This window comes from Triticum urartu, chromosome 2A (genome assembly GCF_056163025.1).
Source record: "Triticum urartu cultivar PI428250 chromosome 2A, HENAU_Tu73, whole genome shotgun sequence".
In the NCBI taxonomy this organism is placed as follows: domain Eukaryota; kingdom Viridiplantae; phylum Streptophyta; class Magnoliopsida; order Poales; family Poaceae; genus Triticum; species Triticum urartu.
In genome coordinates, this window is record NC_141874.1 from 570,967,123 (window position 1) to 570,984,672 (window position 17,550).

The following is a 17,550-nucleotide window of genomic DNA, read 5'->3' on the forward strand; positions in this document are numbered from 1 at the left end:
CGCCTATCGACGGTAGTACCGCTTGTCCTACCGCCCCTGCCGTGGTCTCAATTTTTCGTGTCGGGTTTCCGTAAAGGACCACGCAGGGGAGCGGTAGTAGGGACAGCAGTAGGGCGCGGTAGTGCCGCTTATATTAGCGGTAGTACTGCTCCTACGTCCGCTCCAACTGCCGCTCCGCTCGTTGCCCTCCTCTGTTTTCCAGCGGCAGTAGGGAGCGGCAGTACCACTTATCGGCAGTAGTACCGCCCACAGGGCAGTAGTACCGACCTAGTGTGTGTACTTATTCTCCCTCGGCCCTTTGTAGGATCGAAAGTATGTCTAGAGGGGGGGTGATTAGACTACTTGACCAAATAAAAACTTAACCTTTTCCCAATTTTAGTTCTTGGCAGATTTTAGCTAATTTAGGACAAGTCAAGCAATCATCACATGATTCAAGCAAGCATGCAAAGAGTATATTGGCAGCGGAAAGTAAAGCATGAAACTTGCAAGAATGTAAAGGGAAGGGTTTGGAGAATTCAAACGCAATTGGAGACACTGATGTTTTTCCCGTGGTTCGGATAGGTGGTGCTATCCTACATCCACGTTGATGGAGACTTCAACCCACGAAGGGTAACGGTTGTGCGAGTCCACACAGGGCTCCACCCAAGGGTAACGGTTGCGCGAGTCCACACAGGGCTCCACCCACGAAGGGTCCACGAAGAAGCAACCACCCACAAAGGGTCCACGAAGAAGCAACCTTGTCTATCCCACCATGGCCATCGCCCACACAGGACTTGCCTCACTAGCGGTAGATCTTCACGAAGTAGGCGATCTCCTTGCCCTTACAAACTCCTTGGTTCAACTCCACAATCTTGTCGGAGGCTCCCAAGTGACACCTAGCCAATCTAGGAGACACCACTCTCCAAGAAGTAACAAATGGTGTGTAGGTAATGAACTCCTTGCTCTTGTGCTTTAAATGATAGTCTCCCCGACACTCAACTCTCTCTCATAGGATTTGGATTTGGTTGAAAGAAGATTTGAGTGGAAAGCAACTTGTGAAGGCTAGAGATCAAGATTCATATGGTATAAATGGAATGTCTTGGTCTCAACACATGAGTAGGTGGTTCTCTCTCAGAACATATGAGTTGGAATGGTGTGTGTGTTCTGATGGCTCTCTCACTGAATGAGAAGGAGGTGGAGGGGTATATATAGCCTCCACACAAAATCCAACCGTTACACAGTTTTCCAATCTCGGTGGGACCGAATCAATAAGCTCGGTCGGACCGAAAATGTAAACCTAGTGACCGTTAGAGATTTTCGGTGGGACTGACATGCAACTCGGTAGGACCGATATGGTTAGGGTTTGGGCATAACATAATCTCGGTGAGACCGATTACACAAACTCGGTGAGACCGAATTTGGTAATTAGCCAACCAGAGAGTTGGTCAGGCAAACTCGGTGGGACCGATTTGCTCTTTCGGTGAGACCGAGTGGAACTCGGTGAGACCGAAAAGTTACAAAGGGGAAACACTGAGTTTACATTGCAATCTCGGTGGGACCGATTCGCTCTTTCGGTGGGACCGAAAAGTTACGAAAGGGAAACAGAGAGTTTGCAACCCCATCTCGGTGAGACCGAGATCCTTATCGGTAGAACCGAATTGCTAGGGTTTGGCAGTGGCTAATGACAAGTGAAAACTCGGTGGCGCCGGATAGGAAGAATCGGTAGGACCGAGTTTGGCTTAGGGTTTAGGTCATATGTGGATATGGGAAAGTAGTTGAGGGTTTTGGAGCATATCACTAAGCACATGAAGCAAGAGGCTCATTAAGCAACACCTAATCCCTCCTTGATAGTATTGGCTTTTCCTAAAGACTCAATGTGATCTTGGATCACTAAAATATAAAATGAAGAGTCTTGAGCTTTTGAGCTTGAGCCAATCCTTTGTCCTTAGCATTTTGAGGGTTCCACTTTCACATCCATGCCATGCCAATCATTGAGCTTTCCTGAAATAATCATCTTGGAATAGCATTAGCTCAATGAGCTATATGTTGTTATGAATTACCAAAACCACCTAGGGATAGTTGAACTTTCAATCTCCCCCTTTTTGGTAATTGATGACAACATATAGATCAAAGCTTCGACAAATGATAATAAGCAAGAAATATATCGTCGCTTTGAGAAGTATGTGATAAGTAAGAGCTCCCCCTAAATTTGTGCATATTTAAAAATTTGCTTTGGACTGCAAATGCACAAGGAGTTAGAGTCATGGGTTACTCTTCCATGTCACATACATCTTGGTGGAGCGCTTAAAATGATAAGAATGAAATACATGCACTCATCACCAAGAAAAGTGAATGATCACACAAGATAGATAGGATAATAGTATTAAGCAAGCATTAAGTGTAGCTTATGATCAAACACATGATCAATGTCTCACAAATAATGATGTAGTATCTCAAACACTCAAAAGCAAACAAGTTCGAAAAACCACCAAATAAAGCAAGAGAGAAAAGCAACACTCTCTCTCTCGAAGCCTATGATCTATACATCTTCTCCCCCTTTGGCAACAAGTTACCAAAAAGTTCCTAGAAAATGCATAGCACTAGATCGACGCTCAGGCTTGATCTTCAGGTGGTGGTGGAGTCCGGATCACTCCAAGGACGAAGGCTTCGGTAGATGCTGAAGTAGACGCTGGAGTTGGAGCTGAAGTAGATGCTGGAGCTGGTGGAACTGAGGCTGTGGCTGGTGCTGAGGTGGTGGCTCTTGTGTCAGCAACTGGCACGGCAGATGACCTCGGGCCTCGTGGCACTCTGGCAAAGGCATGAGTGGTAGTCCTGCCTCTCCTCTCCTGCATGTCCTCTTGGAGCTGCTCCACTGCAGACTGAACTTCCGTTACCTTGACATCCAAGTCATAGAACTTCTGTTCCATGATTCTCTCTAGGCTCTGCTGATTTTGAGTGAGGGTGGCCAGACTTTGCTCAATCCTCAGTGTGGATGCAATCAAGTAACCAAGCTGCTCTTGTTTAGTCTTCAAGAAATACTCAGATGCCTCCTCTTGAGTAGGCATCTTGGCAGCTTTCTCCTTCCTCGCCTTCTCCTTCTTCGCGTATGCTTGGGCAGATGATGGCTCGTTCTCAGTCATGACAACTTGATTGTCCTCGAAATCTGGATGGATGGGCAGGTGTTCCTTGTCCAATAGATATATGCCCGTGCCCATCTTGGAGTTGATGAGCTCCTGAATTTTAGGGGCATATCCGCAGCTCCTCTTCTGATCTGCTGCAGTCCTCTTGATTGTTTCCACTATGAGGCTCATCACCTTGAACTTCTGAGGCACATCAAACACATGTAGCAAGTTGATAGCATGGCCTCTGATCATCTTGTGATCTCCAGACTTAGGCAATAAGGTGTGCCTTAGTATCCAATTGATCGTAGGCAGTCCTGACAGAAGGTAATGCACAGATCCAAACTTGAAGGTGTCAAGAGCTTCATTGGGAATTTCCTTGTACATATTGGACATGGAGTTATGGTCCATCTTCTTCTTGGCATAGATATCCAAGTCATCATCTTGCTCCTCTGGGGCATTTATGATCTGTGCCCACTCAGCAACTGTGGATTGGTACCTTGTACCCTCAGACATCCATGTGATCCTCCCATCTGGATAAAAGTGTGCCGTGGAGTAGAATTGCATGATCAGTTCCTCGTTCCACTTTGTGAGCTTCTGCCCAACAAAGTCAGCTACTCCACAAGCTATGAAGCTGTCTTGCACTCCAGGATAGTGCTCCTCATTGTCCTTGATGTATGTCCAATCAACCCATCGCATATCACAGACAATGGGATTCTTATCTAGCAGCACTGTCTCATAAAAATCCTACTGCTCCTTGGTGTGAAACCTGTAGTCCACGGCAGTCCTTCTTCTTGAAGCATATGGGTCTGCTTCTCTCCACTTCCTCAGCCCTGAATCTCTCCTGAGCTTCATATCCTCAGCCACAGGATGAGCATCGTTGTGGTCTGGGATCTTGGGCTTTAGCTTTCTCAGGACATTCTCTTCCTCTTCTTCAGCAATAGTCTCAGGCACTGGGGCCTTGTTCTTCTCAGCTGCAGGAATGCTCCTTGTATTTCTCTTAGGCTTTGGCTTGGAGGCAGCTTTGGGCTTAGATGCAGTAGCCCCTGACCTTATGGCATCACCCATCAGCTTGGGTGCCTTGGGTGCTGGTGCAGCTACCTCTTCTTCCTCTTCCTCTTCCTCTTCCATGATGGAAGCTTTGCCAAGCACTCTAGCCACAGTCTTTTTCACCCTTTCCTTCCTTTTCTTGCCCTCAGCTGCAACTGGCTTTTGGGGAGTGGGCTTCTCAGTTGAGGCTCTTACCTTTGACATGGGCTGCCTGCCTGCTGGCCTTTTGATTTTCAGCCCTGGCTTTGTGCCTTGAGCTGGCTCAACTCTCTTGGAAGTGGCTTCTTCCTCTGCCACATAGTCCTCATCTTCGGAATCTAAAGTCCTCTTCTTCCTTTGTCTCATGGCAGCCTTTGGCAAATTGCTAGGAGTGCTCCTGCTGCCTTCATCAGATGAACTGGAGGGACTAGTGCCCTCACTCATCACCACTTGCTGCTCTGACATATTTTGGCTATCACTTTGATCAGACATGCTGCAAACTGACTGCTGACCCTGTGAATAGATTATAGATGAGGTAGAAAGGATGAGCATCACAAAATGCAGAGATTTTTGTAAAAAGAATGATCCAAAAACTTAGTTTTAGTTTCCCACTGAAATCATCTCGGATCTACCGATTTTCAAACTCGGTGATACCGAAGCAGTTTTGGAACCTAAACTAGTGAACTCGGTAGGACCGAGTCACAGTCCGGTGGCACCGAGACTGCTAGGGTTTCACAGAGTTCCAAAATCGGTCACACCGATAAGCAATTATCGGTCAGACCGAGTCTCACTTGTGCAATGGCATAAGCCAAATCGGTGGGACCGAGTTTTTCAACTCGGTGGGTCCGGGATAGTTTCGGCGGAAACCTAAACCTAGAATTTTCGAATCAAACCTAATCTACGGGCGTTTTGACTGGATAGAAGTTTATCAAACGTGGCTAGAATCAATATGATCACAATGTGCTAGGAATCAGATTGAGGAGTAGCACAAAGGTCAAGTCCATACCCTAGTTCGGCGGGGACTCGCTACGGCGGCAACGGAGGGGCAGAATTCCCGTTGACGGCGATGGAGACCAGCGACTGGAGGCTGCTGGCGGCGAGAAGACGATCCGGAGACCACGAGGGCAGAGCAGGCTATCGCGCGGGCGAAGGGGTTCAGAGAAATTTCCAAATTTTGCCCGTGACTATATATAGCCCGACCCTGTCGGTGTGACCGAGTGGAACGACTCGGTGGCACCGAGATTCATAACTGCGTGCAGTTACTGAAACTCGGTGTGACCGAAAGGTTCAAATCGGTTGCACCGAGATCGAAAACCTAGATCAACTTAATGATCTCGGTAGGACCGAAAGTGAAGTATCGGTCAGACCGAGAATCATAAAGAGGTTTTGGAAGTTTAAGTCTATGACGAATCGGGGACTCCGAGCGCTCCTCACACAGAGTGGTTCGAATCTGACTTGATCAAATTTTGTGATGCAGCATGAATAGAGTTTGAGACGAGAAAAGCATAGATAGCTAGAGGAGGTTCTTAGGCATTCTTGTCCATCCACTTGGCAAAAGAAGATAAAACCAAACAATCAAAACAACAAGTGGATGTCCTCGAATGAGTAAAATATGCAACCAGCATGCTCACACAATAAGATGGCAAATTAAATATGTGGCAAGGCATGCACAACCAATTCTAGCATCTATCAAGCAATTTGCGATGACTAGGTCATCTATATATGAGTATATTGACTTAGGAGTCAAGTGAGATCACTTGATCATAGGTCATACTCATCGTTTAAGCTCAAGTGGGGTTACCATTTTTACATAAAGCATTGTTGTGTTCACATCTTTAGAGTTGCTTTAGCTCAAGTCTTAGAGTAAAGCTCCCCCTAGATGTGATATCCCCCCTAAGAGGGATGAACTAACCTTGGGTTTTGTCGATGATGACTTCATGTAGATATTGAAGATGTGGATGCTCAATGTTGATGTAGATCTCTTGGAGCTATCCATTTGAGTGAATTGCACTTTCAATACCTACATGGGTTAGTCCCACAAGGAACAAACAAGGATATCCATAGACATAGAGTGATGCACACAAAATATGATGTCCATGAAAACTTTTAGGTTACCTTGTCCCTTGTCTTACCAACAAGAGGGTTTGTGACTCCTTGAACTAGTGCAAGATGTGGACGTTGATTGCACTTGTTCTTGCCAAAATGATAAGAGTGAAGTATGTTGGCGGAGTCACCCTCAAGAACTCTCTAGTTCTTCTTCTTTTGGATCCACATCATCTTGATGGGAATCCTTGGAGTTGTAGTCGTACTTGATGAAGTTGAGCTTGAAGTAGTCTTGGGAATCCACTTGACTAAGGTCTTTGGAGCTTCTTCAAATGCATCAATTTCCTCTTGAAGCTTGTCCTTGCCTTTTTGCTTGTAGTCTTGTGGTGGAAGATCATCTTGAGCTTGTGTCCCCTTGAAAGAAGTATACTTCTCTTGTTGAGGGACAAACTTTGTCTTGGGGTATTGATCTTCTTCCCACTCAACTCCATTGGCATTGAACTTTCGCTCAAAACCAACACCTTGATTCTTCCGGTGCATTCCTTGCTTGCGCACAATTTCCTCGAATTGCTTACTCCCGGCAAGGCTTTTGTACATTCCTTTCTCTATAATTCCCTTCAATAAACTATTTTCTTGCTCAAGTGTAACTTGGCTAAGAGAATCATTAGTGGAATCAAGAGAACTACTAGAAGCAACAATATTGGATTTAACATGATCATTGTTACTGCTAGAGGAAGAATCTTTCTTGTTAGACTTGACTTGAGGCATGTAAGTGGATAAGAGCAAACGCTTGGCAATGTAAGAAGAACTTTTCTTGCGGAGATCATCATTGATTGCTTTTAAGAACTCATGCTCTTGCTCAAGATTGAGCTTTTCAAAGCATAATTTCTCATGAGCTCTTAAAAGTTCTTGATGATCTTCGAAGATGGTTTCATGAGCTAACTTAAGAGTGTTTAGCTCTTTAGTTAGGGCTTCAATTTTCTCCTTATCATTATCATTCGTTTTATCTTGATTAGCATGTTTAATTGACATTTCATCATAGTATTCATCACTAAAGTTGTCAACAAGCAAATCATCACCTAACAAGTCATCTTCATCACTATTGAAATCAACATACTCGGGGTGTGTTACCTTAGGACCTTTGGCCATGAAGCATCTTCCAAATCCTTCATTTGGTGAGTCAAATATGTCGTAGGAGTTGGTTGACACAAGTGCTAGACCGGCAACACCTTCATCTTGAGTATCTTCGGAGCCGGAGTAATAACTTCTCTCGGAGTGGCTGTCGGAGTCGGAGCCGGATACCCATTCACCAACATGAGCTTGTTGTCTTCGTCTTGTGTAGCTCCTTGATGATTTTTCCTTCCTTTCTGAATCCTTGCTTCTTCGTGAGTATCTTCGTTCATAACGATCATCTCTACTCCTTCTATCTCTTGGTGGTGATCCTTTGCTTCTTCTTTTTGGAGAATCTTCTCTTTTCTTGTAGGGAGTCGTACACTCATTGGAATAGTGTCCGGGTCTTCCACAATTGTAGCAGTTTCGCTCTCGACTAGAAGATCTTTTGTCATTGTAGGACCTTGACTTGGAGCTCCTATCTTTGCTTCTACTCTTGTAGAACTTGTTGAAGTTCTTCACCATTAAGCTCAATTCTTCATTGAAGTCTTGTTTCTCACTTGATGATGTAGGGGCTTCACATGAGGCTTTATAGGCACCACTTGATTTGTTGTGAAGTTCCTCTTTATCCTTAAGTGACATCTCATGAGCAACAATTCTTCCAATCACCTCCGTTGGATTGAGATCTTTGTAATTGGGCATCATTTGGATCAATGTGCACACGGTATCATATTTTCCATCCAAGGCTCTTAGAATCTTCTTGATGATGAATTTATCAGTCATCTCTTCACTTCCTAAGCCGGCAATCTCATTTGTGATGAGAGCAAGCCTAGAGTACATTTTAGCGACACCTTCACCATCCTTCATCTTGAACTTGTCAAGTTGGCTTTGAAGCACATCCAACTTGGATTCCTTGACGGAGTCGGTACCTTCGTGCATATCAATCAAAGTGTCCCAAATTTCCTTTGCATTCTCAAGGCGGCTGATTTTGTTGAATTCTTCGGGGCACAATCCGTTGAAGAGAATATCACAAGCTTGAGCATTGTATTGCAACATCTTCAACTCATCCGCGGTAGCTTCACGGTTTGGTTCTCTCCCATCAAAGAAGTCATCTTGCAAACCAACACACACAATAGCCCAAACGGCGGGGTTATGTCCAAGAATATGCATTTTCATTTTATGCTTCCAACTAGCAAAATTAGTACCATCAAAGTAAGGACCTCTATGGTGATAATTTCCCTTGCTAGACGCCATACTCTCCTAGGTTGTGAAACCAAGGCTATGACCACCAAAAGCTATGGAGATCAAGCAAATGGAGACCAAAGCTCTGATACCACTTGTAGGATCGAAAGTATGTCTAGAGGGGGGGTGATTAGACTACTTGACCAAATAAAAACTTAACCTTTTCCCAATTTTAGTTCTTGGCAGATTTTAGCTAATTTAGGACAAGTCAAGCAATCATCACATGATTCAAGCAAGCATGCAAAGAGTATATTGGCAGCGGAAAGTAAAGCATGCAACTTGCAAGAATGTAAAGGGAAGGGTTTGGAGAATTCAAACGCAATTGGAGACACGGATGTTTTTCCCGTGGTTTGGATAGGTGGTGCTATCCTACATCCACGTTGATGGAGACTTCAACCCACGAAGGGTAACGGTTGCGCGAGTCCACACAGGGCTCCACCCAAGGGTAACGGTTGCGCGAGTCCACACAGGGCTCCACCCACGAAGGGTCCACGAAGAAGCAACCTTGTCTATCCCACCATGGCCATCTCCCACACAGGATTTGCCTCACTAGCGGTAGATCTTCACGAAGTAGGCGATCTCCTTGCCCTTACAAACTCCTTGGTTCAACTCCACAATCTTGTCGGAGGCTCCCAAGTGACACCTAGCCAATCTAGGATACACCACTCTCCAAGAAGTAACAAATGGTGTGTAGGTAATGAACCCCTTGCTCTTGTGCTTCAAATGATAGTCTCCCCAACACTCAACTCTCTCTCATAGGATTTGGATTTGGTTGAAAGAAGATTTGAGTGGAAAGCAACTTGGGAAGGCTAGAGATCAAGATTCATATGGTAGGAATGGAATGTCTTGGTCTCAACACATGATTAGGTGGTTCTCTCTCAGAACATATGAGTTGGAATGGTGTGTGTGTTCTGATGGCTCTCTCACTGAATGAGAAGGAGGTGGAGGGGTATATATAGCCTCCACACAAAATCCAACCGTTACACAGTTTTCCAATCTCGGTGGGACCGAATCAATAAGCTCGGTCGGACCGAAAATGTAAACCTAGTGACCGTTAGAGATTTTCGGTGGGACTGACATGCAACTCGGTAGGACCGATATGGTTAGGGTTTGGGCATAACGTAATCTCGGTGAGACCGATTACACAAACTCGGTGAGACCGAATTTGGTAATTAGCTAACCAGAGAGTTGGTCAGGCAAACTCGGTGGGACCGATTTGCTCTTTCGGTGAGACCGAGTGGAACTCGGTGAGACCGAAAAGTTACAAAGGGGAAACACTGAGTTTACATTGCAATCTCGGTGGGACCGATTCGCTCTTTCGGTGGGACTGAAAAGTTACGAAAGGGAAACAGAGAGTTTGCAACCCCATCTCGGTGAGACCGAGATCCTTATCGGTAGAACCGAATTGCTAGGGTTTGGCAGTGGCTAATGACAAGTGAAAACTCGGTGGCGCCGGATAGGAAGAATCGGTAGGACCGAGTTTGGCTTAGGGTTTAGGTCATATGTGGATATGGGAAAGTAGTTGAGGGTTTTGGAGCATATCACTAAGCACATGAAGCAAGAGGCTCATTAAGCAACACCTCATCCCTCCTTGATAGTATTGGCTTTTCCTAAAGACTCAATGTGATCTTGGATCACTAAAATATAAAATGAAGAGTCTTGAGCTTTTGAGCTTGAGCCAATCCTTTGTCCTTAGCATTTTGAGGGTTCCATTTTCACATCCATGCCATGCCAATCACTGAGCTTTCCTGAAATAATCATCTTGGAATAGCATTAGCTCAATGAGCTATATGTTGTTATGAATTACCAAAACCACCTAGGGATAGTTGCACTTTCACCCTTGTTTCCCTATGCCTGCTTGCCACAGCGGTAGTACCATCGTGGCAGCGGTAGTACCGCTCCGGCAACGGTAGTACCGCCCAGATGCGGGCTGCGGGCTGCATAATGGTTGGATGTGTCCCCCCTCTATATAAAGGGGTCTTCTTCTCCAAGAAGACTTACCTCTTCTCCCCCAAAACTCCATTGTTGCTCCACAAGCTTATTATCGCCCGAGCTCTCTCCTTAGCCAATCAAACTTGTTGATTTTCTAGGGATTGGTTGAGAAGGCCCAGATCTACACTTCCACCAAGAGAAATTTGACCCCCCACTAATCCCTTGCGGATCTTGTTATGCTTGGGTGTTTGAGCACCCTAGATGGTTGAGGTCACCTTAAAGCCATATTCCATTGTGGTGAAGCTCCGTGGTTTCGTTGGGAGCCTCCAATTAAGTTGTGGAGAGAGCACCAACCTTGTTTGTAAAGGTCCGGTTGCCGCCTTCAAGGGCACCAATAGTGGAATCACGACATCTCGTATTGTGTGAGGGCGTGAGGAGAATACGGTGGCTCTAGTGGCTTCTTGGGGAGCATTGTGCCTCCACACCGCTCCAACGGAGACGTACTTCCCCTCAAAAGGAAGGAACTTCGGTAACACATCCTCATCTTCATCGGCTCCACTCTTGGTTATCTCGTGCCTTTACTTGTGCAAGATTATATTGTGTCTTATCCCTTGCTTGCTTGTGTGCTTGTTGTTGTTGCATCATATAGGTTGCTCACCTAGTTGCACATCTAGACAACCTACTTTGATGCACAGTTTAAATTGGTAAAGAAAAGCTAAAATTGTTAGTTGCCTATTCACCCCCCTCTAGTCAACTATATCGATCCTTTCACTCGTGGCAGTGTAAATATTTCAGTTTGCTTATATGCCCCCCCTACATGATCATGTATCATGTGGGTGTGGTGGCGTACCAACTGAAAATTTTAGCCTCCAATCAGGTGCTCCCAATGATGTACATGTCCTAACTCAAGAAGCATGTAGCGTATCAGATCAAAGGCAACCTTCTATGATGCTTACGACTGATGATGTCTCCCATTTTCAGATGTCATCCTTGAGTGCGCCATAGTACGTCATGGAAAGACCATGAATCCTCATGCACATCTCATGGAAGGACTCCTCGAAGGATCATGCCAGCTGGGAAGATGAGATAACATGCGTCACGAGGGCCCAACAACATAGCCTTAGGGATAATACGGTCTTGAATGGGAGGGGAATGTCATGATGAGCAAGGCACTTGAAGTAGAGTTGGCCTGGGTTATGACATAGTATGGGCTTTGGGGTACGTGTGTGTGTGTGTGTCTGTGTGTGTCCAGGGTCGCCAAACCCGTCACGTGGCATGTGACTTCGCTTTTTATTTAGGGCGATGTCTGAATGTGAAGTGTATCGATGGCTGCAATGCATGAACTTGAAACCAAAACCACTAAATCAGGGTATCTATCCTCCTCCCAAGTTCCCAGTTCCCTCTTGAATCACCCTCGTCCTTGTGAACCAAGTTAGGAACATGACACTGTTGAACCAACTATTAGAACTAAACTAGCTACAAATTGACACTCATCGGAAATGCTTTCCTTATTAAACCAAGCCATGAAAACCAACTAATAATGAACACCCATGTTCCCTGCAAATAGAACAATTATTTTATCTAGTTTACACAAGGAGATTTCCAATGGTATCGTAACTAAGCTGGCAGCATCGAAACACAAGGTATATATGACATTTTCTATACTAAGTTCACACGTATACACGGAGACTTTCCCTGGAAATAGAAACTTTTGCATCCCTCCTTCTAAATTTCACAATGTATGTTCACATGTATACACAGAGACATAAATCTAAATAGTATTTGATATAATCACATTGCATTTGCTATAACGGCTAGATTAATAGTATGGCTATGTAGAACCAATGATTGTATGACTCTATCAAGCATTACTAATCTTTTCCCCTCATAGGTATAAAGACATGACATACATTGTGAAACACAAGGTATATATGACATTTTGTATACTAAGTTCCTAGGAAATCAATCCAAAATGCAACTCCTTTTAGACTTTCAAATTTGATCCAAAATTTAGCCTGTTCTAAATTTAGTGCACCTTTTTCTCATGTGGTTCGTGCTTCCTTTTTTTAGTTTATTGTGCTCATCTTCAAAATTCTTATAACCAAGGAGAACCTAATTAGTTCCTAGACCATTACTTAATACATAATGCATATCCCCTTCATGCAATAGTTAGTTTTACAATGACAACCAATCTGGACATAATTCAATGCAAATGCAGTAAATGTTTGCCTATTTTTCAAAGCAAGGGGGCTTACAAACAGGAAACTTTAGATTTTTTAGATGGGCATAGTAAACTACAAAGGAGATAATAATAATATTTAGCTCCTCATTAATTCCATCAAGAATTGGGAATATAACTTTAGTGCATAGAAAATTGTAGAAATCAATGAATGGTAGCAGTGACATTTTAACTTTTGATAAATGGATGTCCTCATTGGTTTCTTTGAACATATCAAGCTAATACAAGCACAAATAGTTTAGGCCCCTTGCTTCTGCATCCTCGATGCACACAACCAATAAGGGCATATTCGTTCGTATAATTCTAAAACGTGGGAATAGGAAAAACATATGATTTGAGATGTAGTGCTATATTTTATCCTACATGAAGTGAAAACCCAAGAATTTTTAATAACACAAAGTTTTGTTTATGCAAGAGGAAGTGAAAACTCAAGAAACATAACGCTCAAGATGATGTAGCACGAACAGTATGTTGTCATGTAGGGAGGGTAAAAAAGATGTGATGACCGCTCTAACTACACCACCTTCAACAACTTGAGATCCTTCGACCGTTGAAGCATACACCAGGCATGGATTTCTTTATAGATAAGTATATAGCCTATAAGAATTTATATCCCTCTTATCAGAAGCAACAACATTTCTATAGAGTCAGAGTGATCAACATTGGCAGTTGTACCAACCAAGCTTAGAGCCCTCAAACTATGTCAGAGACCTATTAGTGAATTAGCAAACATATGGTAACACATTGAGGGGGTATAAGTTAGTCACGACCATCAGTTTGCGCCACATGGCTTTGTTTCCATGATAATGTAAACAGTTTTCTTCCTTCATGGTTACAAAAAACAACAGTTTTGTCTGCGCAACCAAAATCTTGAAATGAATTATCCCTTGCTCTTCAGATGAAGTATCCCTCAGTCCATATGACACACCTATGGTTACAAAATTCCTTTTTAAAGCGGGAATTTTTAGTTTCCATAATTGCATTTTGGATTGGTACATCGAACTGCATTACCGTCTCATACATCGATTCGACGAATAAATGGACGGTCTGGTGTAAGTTTCACCTAAACAAGTCATTTCCGTCCACTAACTAAATTGGTTCGACAAGTAGAACGTTGATGCTATGCCATTTTGTAGTGACATTTTAAGTTCCACAGTCATTTTCATCCATTAACTGAATATTGGTTCAATGAGCTCATAGTGGATTCCATGCCATTTTTAGTAAAATTTTAAGTTCCATAGTCATTTTCGTCTGAATATTGGTTAGATGAGCACCCAGTTGGTTCAATGCCAATTTTGTAGCGACAATTTAGCTACAATGTCACTTGTGCCCAACTCTTAAAATACATAGTAGAGGTAGTGTTATTCAAGTTAATTACAAATTTTGAGGTCTACATCTGCGGAACTTATTATGAATTGGAGGGAGCAGTATTCTTCAGGATAAATCCAAAATTTAATCTAACTCGAAAGAAAATCCAAAATTTGAGGCCCAGTATTTGTTTTCTAGTGAAGAGATGATCCTACTTGCATTGACCGTAGATGATGTGTCAATGAGACAGAGCCGACTAGTGCTTCTATAATTATCCATACTCTAATGCTTGTCAATTCTTGTGAATTGTGTTGACAACTAGGAGTGCTTATCAGTAAATTATTGCCATACCATTGGTTCTCTATGCGACAGCGGTTCGTTCATTATTCTTCATAAATCACTACCCGCGTCTTTCCAAAAACAAAAGACTTTTCCAAAAAAATAAGAAGACTTTTTTTGCGAGGGAAAAAAAAGAAGAGTGACAGCACCAAATCTGTACACAAATCCTGAACCCTGCGGCTTAAATACGCCTCATTCCGTAGCGATCCTCCTCCACTTTCCAATCTCCCATCCCCTCCCTCACAAAGTCCGCAACATCTCGCCCCATGGCAACCGTGGACATGCGGCGGTTGGAGACAGGCGCGGGCGGCGGCTACGACGCCATGGGGTTGTCCAAGCGGGTAGACGACGACCTCGACGACGACGGCCGGCCGCGGCGCACGGGCACGGCGTGGACGGCCAGCGCGCACATCATCACCACGGTGCTGGGGTCCGGCGTGCTGTCCCTGGCGTGGGGGGTGGCGCAGCTGGGCTGGGTGGCCGGCCCCGGCGTGATGACGCTGTTCGCCGCCGTCATCTACTACACCTCGGCGCTCCTGGCCGACTGCTACCGCACCGGCGACCCCGTGTCCGGCCCGCGCAACCGCACCTACATGGCCGCCGTCCGCGCCACCCTGGACGAGTCCAAGGTGAAGCTCTGCGGCGCCATCCAGTTCGTCAACCTCTTCGGCATCGGCATCGGCATCACCATCGCCGCGTCCGTCAGCATGCTGTACGGAACCAACTAAACTAAATCGCACTCCACCACAACTTCCTACCATTTTTCATCTTGTCAATCAATCCTCATTCCTTTTTTGCTGGATTTGGTACGACGAACAGGGCGATCAAGAAGGCGGGATGCTTCCACAAGGAAGGGCACAAGGGCGACTGCAACAGTTCTTCCATGAGCCCGTACATTGCCATCTACGGCATCATGGAGATCTTCTTCTCGCAGATCCCGGGCTTGGACAGTATGTGGTGGCTGTCCATCCTCGCCACCGTCATGTCCTTCACCTACTCCACCATCGGCATCTCCCTCGGCGTCGCGCAGATTGTAGGTACGTGGTCTCTGGTCGGTGTCGCGTATATACCAAGTCTTAATTAGACGCGTCGTCGACATGTTGAATCAAGGGAATCTACTGACCACGACATTGCTACAAAATTTTCAGCCAACGGGGGAATCCAGGGCGGCCTCACCGGCGTGGCCGTCGGCATCAACGCCGCCGGCAAGAGCATCACGGTGATGGAGAAAGTCTGGCGTAGTCTTCAGGCGTTTGGGAACATGGCTTTCGCCTACGGCTTCTCCATCGTCCTGCTCGAGATCCAAGCAAGTCGCTGTCCAGATACTATCTCGATTTCCTTAATTAATGACCTGTCCTGTCTTTGTTAATTCGGTGATTGTCGTACCCAGGTGGGTTGTGTTTGCTGATTTGTTCCGTCCTTGCATGCTAATTATGGTTGCAGGACACGCTGAAGGCGGCGGCGCCGTCGGAGGCGAAGGTGATGAAGAAGGCGACGGCGGTGAGCGTGGCGGTGACGACGGTGATCTACCTGCTGTGCGGGTGCGTGGGGTACGCGGCGTTCGGCGACGGGGCGCCGGACAACCTCCTCACGGGCTTCGGCTTCTACGAGCCCTTCTGGCTGCTGGACCTGGCCAACGCCGCGGTCGCCGTCCACCTGGTGGGCACGTACCAGGTCATCACCCAGCCCATCTTCGCCTACGTCGAGCTGCGCGCCGCCGCGGCCTGGCCGGACAGCGCGTTCGTGGGCACGAGGGAGGTCCGGCTGTGGCCGACAGCCGTCCGCGTGTCCGTGTGCCCGCTCCGGCTGACCTGGCGCACGGCGTACGTGTGCGTGACGACCGCCGTGGCCATGGCGATGCCCTTCTTCGGGTCCGTGGTGGGGCTCATCGGCGCCATCTCCTTCTGGCCGCTCACCGTCTACTTCCCCGTGTCGATGTACATCGCGCAGCGCCGGGTGCCGCGAGGCAGCACGCGGTGGATGTTCCTCCAGGCGCTGAGCGCCGTGTGCCTCCTCGTGTCCGTCGTGGCGGCGGCCGGCTCCGTGGCCGACGTCGCGGCCGAGTTCAAGGCCCACAACCCGTTCCGCCGGGGGTGACCGGGCCTCCTCGGCCGGCGATGCTCCGCTCACTCAACCAAGTTGGCGAGCAACGCTTTACTGCTTAGATGTACTACTAATTATCGTGTACTGTGTGTGGTCAGAAGGTTTCGTCCGGTGGTCAGGTGCTGAACCGGACTGTAGCACCGGGGGCGGCCCGTGGAAAAGTCGTGTGGCTAGCCTACTGGCATAGTGGTCGTGGTTGTGGTTGTGGGTGACACCCGCTGCGCTTGGCATGTGTAAACGTGTGTTTTCGTTCCGGTGTCCTTCTGTCTAACGTGCTGGGTTTGTCGTGCGAGTGTTTTTCCACAGACCGGGAAGTTTAAGTCAATGGAGTGGCGAATTATACAAGGCCACCAAAACCAGATGCATGGGCAATCTTTTCTCGTGAAACACACTCGAGTCCACTGAAAAAGCATGGCCCGGTCGTTTCGGCGCATGCATGTGGGACCTCCTCTAGCGTTTCGTTTGTTGTCTGCGTGTTTCGGGCTATGGCGCCGTCGCTCGCATCACCGGCTGTCACGCCATCGCTAGGACTGCTGTCCGTTGAGAGACCGATGGATTTTGGCTGCACCAAGAGAATGTCCCGTTTTGGGCGAGCCAGCCAAAACTTTATTACAAACAGTCCCTCGGATACTCCCTTCGTTCTTCTAGTCTGCATATAAGATTTGATCAAAGTCAAGCATTGCTAACTTTGACTAAGTTTTATAGAAAAAATATCAAGATTTACATTCTAAAATCAATATTTGACATTTATTACAAACAAACAGACGTGATCTCCAACTTAACACACAATATTGGAGACGAAACACTCCATCCACACAAAACATAAACAAGATAAAACCTGTTGAATTGTTTCTCATAACATTTATCAACTAAGCATTGACGGTGCATACTAACAACTTTAACCAATAGTCAGACTTAAAAAGACAATAGTCGTGACTAAAAGAAAGTGGTCTGTTGTATTGAAACTATTGTCACCTTATTTCTCCATATCAACACAATAAGATAAAAAGTGAGACATCTGAAACGCCAACACTCACTAGAATCATGTGGATTTTGTTTTTTCCGATAAAGGGAATATATTAATATCTTGATGGTACCAAATACACT

The 17,550-nt window shown here is 45.8% G+C and overlaps 1 protein-coding gene across 1 annotated transcript; it reads left to right on the forward strand.

Annotated features, from left to right (window-relative positions):
* Positions 1 to 14,547: 14,547 nt before the first annotated feature.
* LOC125541525 (amino acid permease 3-like) lies at positions 14,548 to 16,735 on the forward strand. The gene is made up of 4 exons (XM_048704916.2): positions 14,548 to 15,052; positions 15,160 to 15,377; positions 15,489 to 15,646; positions 15,784 to 16,735. The coding sequence occupies exons 1-4, from the start codon at positions 14,607 to 14,609 to the stop codon at positions 16,435 to 16,437; spliced, it is 1,476 nt and encodes a 491-aa protein (XP_048560873.1). The 5' UTR covers positions 14,548 to 14,606; the 3' UTR covers positions 16,438 to 16,735.
* The last annotated feature ends 815 nt before the right edge of the window (positions 16,736 to 17,550 follow it).